Here is a 12,638-nt window from a genome sequence, read left to right on the forward strand (position 1 = left end):
CCGTTTCTTTTCTGAATGAATCAACCGTTTAAATTATTCGGTTCAATCGCAATGACTTATTAACAGCTGCCAATTGCTGCCACCTATTGGCAGTTTTAATTTCACATTTAAAGTACCTTTTCATTTTTTTTTTTTTTTTTTTACATTTTCAAATACCAGTATTAACGTTTTAGGATTAAAGTATCAAAACATTTATGCATTTGTAACTGAAGGTTAAATGCATTCATGTCTTGCATTAAACAGTGTCTATCAATGAAGTGATTATTTAGTACACCTAATTCTATGATCATCGTAAAATAAACCCTTATAAAGTTTATAAAGAGGACAAGACAAGACAAAAAAAAAAAATTGAATCATATTTATACAAAGCTATATTTATTTTTTTGAAGGGTGCATGGGGGTGGGGGATTTGGTTTGGGATATCCCCAAGAGCTTTGACACAATTCGAACACTGAAAGTTCCTCTGTTATGGATTTTTGAAAATGACATTTCATGCAATGTGTAACACACAGCTCTAAGTGAATGAAAACATTCTGCAAAGTTTTAAATCTGAAAGTGTATACTGTGTATAAAATTATTGTCTCTCAAAAGCAAGAGTCAACTGTGAATCATTGAAATAAGTCCCAAGCCTTTTCAAATTGACGTCAATGTTATTTATGGAATGGGGAATTTATGCTTATCTGTACATCAGATAAATACAATGTGACAGAACATGGCTAAGCTTGTCTCTGCTGTAAGACAAGATTTTAGCATTTCCATTTTGCCACGACCTGAGAAAAGAATTATATACAGATACTTCAGCAATAAAATATGATATAGGGGAGAACAGGGCAAGTTTTTACACTTTTTACTCCAATCAAATTTTCATTATATTTCTGAGACCAGAATGTAAATGTTTGAGAAAATAATATAATAAAATAAACTTTTTTGACAATTAACCCCCATATTACAAATATAAAAGCTAAGATCAGTTATAAAATATAATTATCTTAGAAAATGTGCACAGATTATCCATATATTATTCATATGAGCATATAACTGAATATGCAGAATTATTTACACATTCGAGCTGTTGGTTAAAGATAGCAATTTAATATAGTGGAGTGAACCTGTAAAGCAAGATAGGTTATATCTTAAATGAATACAGAGATGGAAAAAAAGTATACATTTAAAAAAATATACTCAAATATACAAAGATAACATGTCTGCATGCAAAAAAATTCTTACAATGGCTGCAGCTTAACTTTTTGCCTCCAGAATTACAAAACAGTCAATATCATGTTTTTTCCACCTACACACTCTCTGGGATTGACTGCTTTAATATTTGCTGTATTTTGACTGCTGGCATGTTCCACAAATAAGGCACTGAATAGAGCTTGAAATGTTTTCATTATATCTTTCTAAACAAATATTTAGTGAAAACAGGTGTTTAACTTTTAGAAAATGCTGATTAATATTACAGAAAATATTAAAATGATCTGTTTTATTATCTATTCATTTGTAAAAAAAAAAAAAAAAATTGTCTAAAGCCCTTATTTGTATACTTTTGTAATTGTCTAGCAATTAAAATTAAATAGATGTAACTGTATCAAATAAATGTTAAAATAGCATATCTTTAAAAAAATATCTGCTATACAATATTCTGTTATGTTTAAGACAGATTTACTGCCACTTAACTCCAATTTCTTTAGCCTGAAAAAATGGTATCTAAAAAAGTGATCTAAACATGGCGATGTAAAATGCTTTCAGTAACACTGTGTTCCTCACATTTCCAAGTCACAAACAGGAAATGGAGTCTCTTAAGCAGTGAATAGGTTCAATCAATTTGACCTGAATGCTGGATTTTACAGCAACAGCATGGAAGGGATATTCATCCCACTTTAACATGAATCAGGATTCCTGGCCAAAAAAGAGATAACTTTGAATTCCATATTCTTTCAATGGCACATTATATGAATATACAACTGCTGAAATTTCATTAGCTCTATGTTGAAACAATTCCCACCTTAACGTGCGCCTGGCTGTACTCACAACTCACAAAAGAGGATTTTGTCTCAGTGTTTGAATTTGATAAGGTGGTTTTCCCCAATCTCCACCAAAACACAGACTTGATCTTCTGTCTGCTCTGAGACGAGCCGTAATAGTACAGAAGAGGGTCCAGAAAAACACTTACACTCCCCAAACACACAGCCAACAGGTAAGCCGCATATGAAGAATCTCCCATCTTGGTGTTGATTTCAGGAATAGTTGCCACATATGATGAGTCTTCCTTCCTGCTGTTCATTTGAGCTAATTGAACACAGTGGTACAACAGGATGCCATTGGTTGGAGCAAAGCACATCACAAACACCATCAGCACGACAATAGCCATAATCACAGCTCTCCTTTTTTTATCTGAGAGTGATGAGGATTTAGTAAATTGATTAGACTTGGTACGGAGCGCATATATGATGATGGAATAACTCACTAAGGTGACAATAAGTGGCACAAAGTAGTAGAGGCAGGAGAGGATGAAGAACAGGTACATGTACAGCTGATCCGTAGGGTCATCATGTATCAGAGCATCATGGCATGTGACGCCCACATCCGTAATCTTGAATGTTTGTTTCACTGAGAGAAGTGGCACAGTACCAGCGATCGCCAGCAGCCAGACTAATGTGCATATGAATGAGGCATTCCTTGCTTTCCTCCAGGTCAGAGAGGCAACGGGAAACACCACGGCCAGCAGCCTGTCCACACTTATGCACATCATCAGCAGTATGGAGCAGTACATGTAGCAGTAGTAAGCTGCACTGATCACACGACACACCGCCTCACCGAACACCCAATCTGAAGCGTTCAGCTGGTAGTGGATCTTCAGAGGCAGCAGAAGAGTGAAGAGCAGGTCCACACACGCCAGGTGAGACATGTAGATCACAGCTGGTTTCTTCTCTCGAATCTTACAGGTGAATGTCACCAAGGCCAAAGCATTCAGGGGCAAACTAATGAGGATGATGATGATGTAGAATGAGGGCATGATGCGTGTGACCACTGGGCCTTTGAGGAAATCAACAGCTTCTTTTGAGATCTTGAGTATCAGGACTAGAGTCTGGTTGCATTTTGTTCCATTCAGATCAGTGACATTACATGGATGTCCTCCTTTATTAGATAGGGACGCTTGTTGGCGTGTCTCTGTAACCCGACCTACAAAAACACAACAGCATCAGTAATAGCTCTCACTAAACAAATGAATATGACTGAGAGGCCTCGATGAAGATGTTTAAGGCATTCACACCAATAATGATGACTAGCATTCACAACAACAGGCGATAACGTTATGTTTATTATAAAGGTGCATATCAGTAAATTAGAATATTGTGGAAAAGTTTATTTATTTCAGTAATTCAACTCAAATTGTGAAACTCGTTTATTAAATAAATTCAATGCACACAGACTGAAGTAGTTTAAGTCTTTGGCTCTTTTAATTGTGATGATTTCAGCTCACATTTAACATAAACACACCAATTCACATAATCTCAACTAATTAGAATACTTCATAAGTTATTATAAGTACATTTTTAGTGAATTGTTGGCCTTCTGGGAAGTATGTTCATTTACTGTACATGTACTCAATACTAGGTAGGGGCTCAGTTTGCTTTAATTACTGCCTCAATTCAGCGTGGCATGGAGGTGATCAGTTTGTGGCACTGCTGCGGTTGTATGGAAGCCCAGGTTTCTTTGACAGTGGCCTTTAGCTCATCTGCATTTTTTGGTCTCTTGTTTCTCATTTTCCTCTTGACAATACCTATTGCTGGCCAGTCAAGCACACCAACACTATGGTAATTTAACCAATTTTTGCTGCTTTTGGCAGTATGGGCAAATCCAATTAAATCAGCATCTTCATAAAGCTGGTCAGCAGAAGGAAGCATGAGAAGGAAGCAGTGCTCCAACATTTCTCTTTAAATGGGTGCAGTGACTTTGGTTTTCAAAAAACACAATGTACCATCACCAGCAGATTTCATTGCACCCCAAATCAGCACAGACTGTGGAAAATTAACACTGGACTTCAAGCAACTTGGGCTATGAGTTTTCCACCCTTCCTCCAGTCTCTAGGACCTTGGTTTCTAAATGAAATACAAAACTTGCTCTCATTTGAAAAGAGGACTTTGGACCACTGGACAACAGTGGAGTTCTTCTTCTCCTTAGCCCAGGTAAGATGCCTCTGACATTGTCTATGGTTCAGGAGTGGCTTAACAAGAGGAATACGACAACAGTAGCCAAATTCCTTGACATGTCTGTGTGTGGTGGCTCTTGATGTCTTGACCCCAGTCTCAGTCCATTCTTTGTGAAGTTCGCTCGAATTCTTAAATCGATTTTGCTTAACAATCCTCATAAGGCTGCGGTTGGTTGTGCATCTTTTTCTTCTACACGTTTTCCTTCCACTCAACTTTCTGTTAACATGCTTGGATACAGCACTCTGTGAACAGCCAGCTTCTTTGGCAATGAATGTTTGTGGCTTACCTTCCTTGTGAAGGTGTCTTCTGGACAACTGTCAGCAGTCTTCCCCATGATTGTGTGGCCTATAGTGAACCAAACTGAGAGACTATTTTGAAGGCTCAGGAAACCTTTGCAGGTGTTTTTAGTTGATAAGCTAATTTACATGTATCCATATTCTATTTTGTTGAGATTTGGAGGGTTTTTGGTAAATGTGAGCCAAAATCATCACAATTGAAAAACAAAAACAAAGACTTAAACAACTACTTCGGTCTGCGTGCATTGAATTTATGAAATACACAAGTTTCACAATTTGAGTTGAATTACTGAATTAAATTAACTTTTCCATGACATTTTAATTTATTGAGATCCACCTGCAAATTCAAATATTATTTTTGTCGCCTGCCACTTTAAATGCTCAAGCTCATTAAAAGCAGGATTCTGATTGATTGTCAATATTTATATAATTCATCGGTTGGAAGAAACCATTCTGCAGTGTTGATATCCTTCCTCTGTGTTGTTATTGCTATAGTGTGAATTTTATATTCATAGAATTAGAATGAGTTTTAACACTTATCGTTATTGTTCTCGTTGTGAACAGTTCTTTATACCACAACCCCAATTGCAGTGATGTTGCAGTATAAACAGTGTTAAACATACCTCTGTCCCAACTATTTTGGAGTGTGTTGCTGCAGCCATCAAAATGTGTTTATATTTGCAAAACCAAATTAAGCTGGAAAGTGTAAACACTGGATTTGTTTTTTGTACTGTAATCAGTTAAATAAAAGTTAAAAAGTATGAACAAATAACATATTTTGATGGCATTTCACAAGACATCCCAATCTTCTGGAATTGGGATTGTAAAGCCTCAAAATCCAAAAACAAAGACAAGGTCTGTCTGCTGGATATTGTACGTACCTTTACGAGTTTCATTTGGAAATAAATAAGAGTCAGGCGATGTCTCATCCATATTGAAGTCAATCGGCTCATAAGTCTGGGTTTCATAGTGACGCTGAATATGAAAACTGCGTCCAGAGGGGCCTGCAACCAAACACACAACCATCACTGATGGCTCTCATAACCCATCCTGATAAGGAAAGAAAACTGGGACACATTTGTCTTTATAAGTTACTCCTAGCCAAAGAAAAAACTCTGTGCCATTTTCTTTACAGTAAGAACTCTAGGAGCAACATATTTAGCATATTGTTGCCTGTGTATTTTACAATTTAAAACTGGATATTTCATTAAAGTGCCCCATTATGGATTTTTGAAAATGACCTTTCATGCTGTGTGTAACGCAGCTCTAAGTGAACAAAAGCATCTTGCAAAGTTTTAAATCTAAAAGTGCTCCATTTATAAAGTTATTAAGCTTTTTTTGCATACATTTTTGGCCATATGACAGAGATCTGATATTATATTTGATTTATTTGTGTTTTGCATAAAACTGAAGAATATTCGGTACATCCTATACTGTATTTTAAAATGACCTGATATTAACTTTTGCATGGATTTTATAGAAAAGAGCTTAGGCTCATGCCACCAGAAGTTTTAAGAAGTATGAATATTCTTTTAAGTTTTTCTTGCCTCGTGGGTTTACAATATTCTAAACAAGCAAAGCAATTCAACATTAATTTCCAGGTGTGTCTGTGAAACACAGAGGAACCATTATAGTAGTTTTGTGCATGCATGAACATCATTTAGGGTGACCATATTTTAGTTTTCCAAAAAAAAAAAAGGACAGTGGGTATGGGCAGGGCGGGGGACTGGGGTGTGATTGGTTGGTGGCTTTTGTCCAAAGTGCAATGACCATATCCCCAGTATCAAAACTGAAAATGTCATTTCCATACCTAAAATACATATGTTACAGTCACTGTTATGAATATGTTAATTATGCAATATTAGAATGTTTGCAGGGAGCGAGCGGGATTGGACAAAACAGAAAAAAAATCTGAAGACCACACAATAATGGTCAGAAATTCAGTGGGAGCAGGATAAAGAAAAAAGTCCCTCGCAGCACTTTAATACAAAAACGCACTGGCGACTGTAGAAAGCAAAAGCAAAAGGTCCAAACAGAGGAAATGTCCCGGAAAAAGAGGAAAAATGGTCACTCTAACGTCATGGCAACATACAACATAAAGTATCTCACGTGCGAAACACTTACTACGTAACCGCGTAAATGCACGTAACTAATGGTAATCAAGCAAGATTCTATGCATAGACCACAAATTGTTGGCGTAATAACACATTAGTGGAGGGAATAATACTGATTTTTTTCCAGAAAACATCTTGCACAAAATAAATTCAAGCACTTTCAATGACCTGCATCAATGTATGTTTATTTTCAAAAACTTTCCAGGGCCTTGTGTTTTTTTTTTTTTTCAGATTCACAAACTTTCAAGGATTTCAAGGACCTAATGGAACCCTGTTTAAGACATACCCTGTCTTTTCATGCGCATCGCAGAGCTAGACAAGACAAGCAAAAAGTTTTTTCTTTTTTTTTGACCGATTGATTCATTATATAAGTTGCGACTGATAAATGATTTGCGACTGAAGAAAGGGAGACTTGAACATCTTGGATCTATGGATGAATAGTGAATGTTTGTCATTGTTATTACTTGTAGTTCTGATAAAGAATAGAGCAGTAAGTTGGTGTACAAACTGCAGTGCTTTATCAATACATTTCTGGTTTGGGCTCATATAACATGGCTGTTTGAGTGTTTACCACCGAGCTGTGGGCTAAGTAACAGTGATGGGCATTTTGTACTACTGCACGTAGTAGACCAATCATGACAGACTGGGTAATCAGACCAATCACCGCAGTTTAGCATCACACAAAGGAGGTGTTTGGAAAAATGAATCATTAAACGAATCATGTGGGAGTCGTTGAGTAAAAAAAGGAAAAAAATAAATATATATTTTAAGACTATGAAAGTGTCTTTTGACCTTGCATGCATTTCAACCTGTTGTTGGGGACTCCCAAAAACAAAATATGAACCTTTCATTACCCATAATAGGGGCACTTTAAGTCCTACTGTTAACATATACCAAAATCAGAAGTTTTTCCAAACTGTAATACATTATAGATTACTTGTTAGAGTCATTTAAAAGTAATTCCTTACATTACAATATTACTGTCTCAGAATTGTAATGTGTTACATAACTCCTGTATTACTTTTGAGTTACTTTCACCAAAATAACTTCAGAAGCAGACCTGCCAACCTTGGAAAAGACTTTTTGAGTACCATCAGTGTTGAGGGGTGGGGGTTTGGATTAAACAGATTACAGTTTACTGTTTACCATACATGTTTATTTATTTATTTTGCTATTTAGTTGTTTTATGCTATTTTTAAAAAGAAAAGAAAACTCCAGCACACTTCTGTATAGGGGTGGCTGATATGAAGAAAAATGTATATCTCTCTATTTTTTGTCTGATTTGTGGTATGGTAGCCTATATCTCGGTATTTTGTATTAAACAAATAAAGTGAATGTAAGCATCTAGGCATATATTATGTACAAAAAAGGGTTAAAATCACATTACATTGTAACACTGCAATCTGATATATATATTAAAGCAGAAGTTAAAAATAAAATAAAAAGCACAGACTGAGTAAAAAGGCTTTTTTGATTACCCCATTACACTTTACAGTTAGTGCTATCATACAAATACACTTACGTATAGGTTTAAAATTCTACATATGTCACATTTAATGTCCAACTGTAAATATTTCAGCAAAATGTTTACATTAGAATCATTGTGTTCCTATTTCACTGAGCCATGTGTGTTTGGCGCGCATGCGCGTGGTGGCGCTTGATTAGCAATTGGCATTGTAATTGAATAGCTAAAGCAAAAGCTCATGCACTTCTGACAGTCAAATATAAATATTTCCATTGTTTTTTTAACATTTACAGATGGAGAATATACCTGTGAAGTGCAAGTTATGCATTAAGATAAACAGCAACATCTTGAACACATTAAACAGCGTGTCTCTGTCAGCCTCACATGCAGCCTTTCTGTCAGAGCTTTGAACTGAAACTATAAACTAGGCTACTAGGAGAGAAATAAAACGCAGAAATTTAAATGCAAAACAAACACCACAAGCAGCTATTGACTGACCACGAACCGGAAATAGATCTTATTTGCTTCATTTTTGTTTTGTTAATGTCTTGCGTATTTTTATTTTTTTTTGGCTAAAAGTGTGTTGTAACGCAAGCGTTACTGAACATGTAGCGAGTAAAATATTACTGAAAATGTATTACTAATGGCTTACACTACTGTGTTATGGCAAAAAGAAATATGTTACTGTAATGCATTACTTTTGTAATGCGTTACTCCCAACACTGATAAACACCATATATGGTAAAACACAAAGACAGAATACCATCAGGGTAACAACACACATGGCACAAGAATAATGCAATAAACATAGAGAACATAAAATACAGAAAATGTAACATAAAACAATGTTTAATATTTTTTATATATATAAAATATAATAATAAATTATACTTTATAGTTTTTATGTGCAAAATGAAAATGTTGACAGATTTTTTTACAGTAAAATTATATAAAATGTGATGTTATATATATCATGTCATTGCTTCATTTCCGGTTTATAAATGTAAGACAGTAACTATACCATTTCTGGGTTTCTCATGAAGATCCTGTGGATAAGCCGGCTGAACAATTGTTGTATTTTCAGCTAAACTGTCTTCAGCACTAACTGTAATCAAACATACAAAAGAAATACAAGTAAATTCCTATGTAACATTACTAGATAAATACAAGAAAGCAACCATATCTGAGAACTCCATAATGCTAATAATACTTTCAACCAAAACACAGGGACATTTAGGAATGCAGTGATCAGCCTCTTTATCAGAGCCTGTTGCTTTTGATGTGCCTGGAAGGATTAAGTTTGAGTATAAACTTTTTTGACAGCTTATATTTCAAAGACTTGTTGGCTGGTGCTAGTAGCTGTGTTTTGGAACATGGTAGATGCTTTCTAGCTGATCTAAGATGGGGATTTAGTTGGTCTATTTTCCATATCTAGGAAACACAGGATGAATAACCGATGGATAGAAAAAAAAATTAAAGTCTACGTCTTTATGTGATTTAGCCTACATAAACCAGCCTCTTAACATCTACATGTCTCCACTTAATATTCACTTTATCAGTAAGATATTCATCATTCTCTCACATTGACATACTGAAAGTGTCAACCTGTTTGCACATTTGCCTCTTGTGCATTCCTGTGTATCTTAATATTAAGACTACAGTATAATGTACATATGCACATTACCTCTTGTACATCCCTGGGTATCTTAATATTTAAGACTATAGTCTACTTTCATGCACATTGTTTTCTATTCTATATTCTAAAGAGTAAATTTTTTTTACGTTATATTCTTATATTTGTATTGTTTACTTTTATTTCATTCTTTCATAGCTATATTTATATATATTTTCATCTGTGTTGTATTCTTTAAAAATTGCACAGTCCATGGATCGGCCCTGACTCACACTTCACTGCTGGTTATATATGATCTATATAATTGTGTACGTCACGAATAAAAATCTTTAATCTTTAATATTTAATCTTGAACATGGCGATGGAGAGAAACAGAGAGAGCGAGTAACAATTAATAATAAAATGATAAAAAGTAACTTTCTTCAACTCCTCCCATCAATTATTCGCGTAAGTTAAAGCGCACCAGAGAAAACACCAGAAAATCAACTTACCGTTAAAGATGGCAGTGCATGTGTGCGCATTTAGAATTACAAACAAGATAGCTCTGATTTCCATAACGTCCGTTTCTGCTGCCCGTTTGTAAAACAAAAAGTATAATTTAGTTCGAAAGTAAAACAAACTCTTCAAACTGAAGAAAGCAGTTGTTTTGAAAAGTCGTGAGTCGCTATATGAACATATAACAGCTCGGTCTGCTCTGAGGTGTGCCTCGAGCGCGCGAGGAGGATGTGCGTTCCAGTGTGATGATGACATCACCACCCTGAGTCCCTTAGCTGCTATTATTAAACCCAGACATTGCGTCTGAGTGTCCCACAGACAGGTCTCTGTGGTTGATATGCTAAGCGATATGTTATGAATATGAGGGAGTGCTAAGAAAAAAAAATGATATGATGACGGCAGAGTTAGCCTACTTCATAAAGAAATTATCCTAAAGCAGGCCTATAAAAAATTCTGAGGGGGCACAGCACAGACATCAACACCGAACCGAGCTATCCTTCACCTGAACGAACAAATTCAATTCGCAGTTTAAACAAACAAACAGAAAAGACGTGAAAAATCCCACTTCGGCTACATGTCTAAAGTGCTTCAACACCGAATTTTGCCTCTTCTTGCTTCATGTAACGACAAATAGCTACATAAAAAAATTATGTCAAAATACCATTTTTGGAGAGTATTTTCGAAAAAAACTGCCTGTTATGTCTAAAGTGAAAGTAAAGAGTGGAGAAAGAAATCGGATGTCTTCTATCATTATAATGATGCATCTTAAAGTGACCGCGCGGTTAATTTACCATCTGCTGTCGGTGTCCTTAATGTTAATTCAAATGAAAGAAAGTAAACCACTAACTGCTCTTCACTGAATTAATTTGTAGTTTTAACAAGAAATAATCCATTCAAACCAAAATATTCAGACACTTTGACCTGACCATGTTTTGCTTAAGTATTTTTTTACACCACAGACGGAACAAAATCAAGCATTGCATGGAAATTGATGAAAGCCTTGATAGTAGTATTGACAGTTGTGTTAATATTGTCATACTAACAGTTGTCTGAATTTTTTGGTTGATTGTAATTCATTACATAACTTTCTATCAAAGTTATCTGATATTATCAAGATGAATTTGCTCTGACAGTTTCTTGTTTTATCACCATTTTCTAAACTACAGCAAATAAACTGTGATAATGAGAGAAATGTTGAAGGTGTCTGAATAAATTTTGGTTTGACTGTATATTTCATTTTTACAGTAAAGACTATGCAGTGCTATTTTACATTTGATTATTCGGGTTCGGTAACTGGACACCTACAAACTTGAAAAAACATAAACATTGTGTAAACAATAGAAGGAAATAAGTAGAAGGAACAAACAAATTACATAATTTCAAACAGGGTCTACTGGTATAACATGCACCGGGGCCCCGCAAACCCCAGATACGGCCCTGTTTGCTTATTCATGTGAGACTCTAGACTTCCGGCAGATTAAGATAACAGACTCTCTTTCTTTCTCAGTGGACATTTCCGGTTTATATACGGGAAAACCTTTGCTGGGCAGGCAAAGACATGTCCACTGGAAAATGGAGGAGATCAGTATCTAATTGCTGTGTTATTCCAGTCAACTAGCTTTTTTAAAACAGTGTTTCGTTTCTGACTGTGAACACGTTTACAGACTGAATGTCTCATTCATCATGCTCATTTAACTAGTAATTGACACAGATTACTGTCAAATGTGGCTCATTTTAAAGAGATTCACTTTATGTATTTCAAATATGTATACTGTATTTATATTCACAAGGTTTGACATAGACAAACATAAATAGATACAAATAAAAATAAATTAGACAAGAAGAGAGGTATTCCAGAAGGTAATACATAAAATGGTTAGTGCAAGATATTGTAGTGCAAACTAGAGCAAATTAAACAAAAATAACAGTACAGAATACAGTATACACAGTATTGATGTATACTATAGGAATGTATATCAGTATGTATGACTAACAAACATAAGTGTAACAGTACAAATATAACAGTATATTTTGGGTAAATCTAACAGGTCTCAATATATTGTTTGTTCTAGAGCAATTTTTGGCTAATGGCAAAGTCTCATAACATTATATTTGAAAACTTTTAAAGTGCTGTCTATCGGAGTGGTGCTTTTGTTCTTTTGACTGAATTGCCTAGCAACTTTTATGATAGCAGTTTTTTATTATTTATTTATTATTATTATTCAATAAACAATATTTTATAGAAATAATTGTAGCATTTAATAATTGTATTTAGTATTGGGAAGCGGTGTGTGTTCATGATGGTGTTTTAGTTACATTATTCCACCATTAAATGGTGAAAAGAGATTGTTCTTCTGAGTGAATCAACGGTAAAGAGTCAATACTTTTATACTGAAAGAGACTAAAACGGTTGTAAACAAG

The 12,638-nt window shown here is 35.0% G+C and overlaps 1 protein-coding gene across 1 annotated transcript; it reads right to left on the reverse strand.

Moving 5' to 3' along the window:
- Positions 1–358: 358 nt before the first annotated feature.
- LOC127942359 (proteinase-activated receptor 1) lies at positions 359–10,538 on the reverse strand. Its single transcript, XM_052538051.1, has 4 exons — positions 10,214–10,538; positions 9,111–9,194; positions 5,392–5,514; positions 359–3,183 (listed from the first exon to the last, which is right to left on the reverse strand). Exons 1-4 carry the CDS (start codon positions 10,470–10,472, stop codon positions 1,985–1,987), a joined length of 1,665 nt encoding a protein of 554 aa, XP_052394011.1. The 5' UTR covers positions 10,473–10,538; the 3' UTR covers positions 359–1,984.
- Between the last annotated feature and the right edge of the window lie 2,100 nt (positions 10,539–12,638).

This window comes from Carassius gibelio, chromosome A21, assembly GCF_023724105.1.
Source record: "Carassius gibelio isolate Cgi1373 ecotype wild population from Czech Republic chromosome A21, carGib1.2-hapl.c, whole genome shotgun sequence".
NCBI lineage: Eukaryota > Metazoa > Chordata > Actinopteri > Cypriniformes > Cyprinidae > Carassius > Carassius gibelio.

Bases quoted from the DNA above. Each gene is read 5' to 3' on its own strand.
- LOC127942359 (XM_052538051.1), bottom strand. From the start codon at position 10,472: ATGTCATCATCACACTGGAACGCACATCCTCCTCGCGCGCTCGAGGCA. The intron at 5,515-9,110 runs GTATAGTTACTG...GTTTGGTTGCAG, and splicing joins TCATGAGAAACCCAGAAATG to GCCCCTCTGGACGCAGTTTT. The intron at 3,184-5,391 runs GTACGTACAATA...GTGTTTTTGTAG, and splicing joins TCCAAATGAAACTCGTAAAG to GTCGGGTTACAGAGACACGC.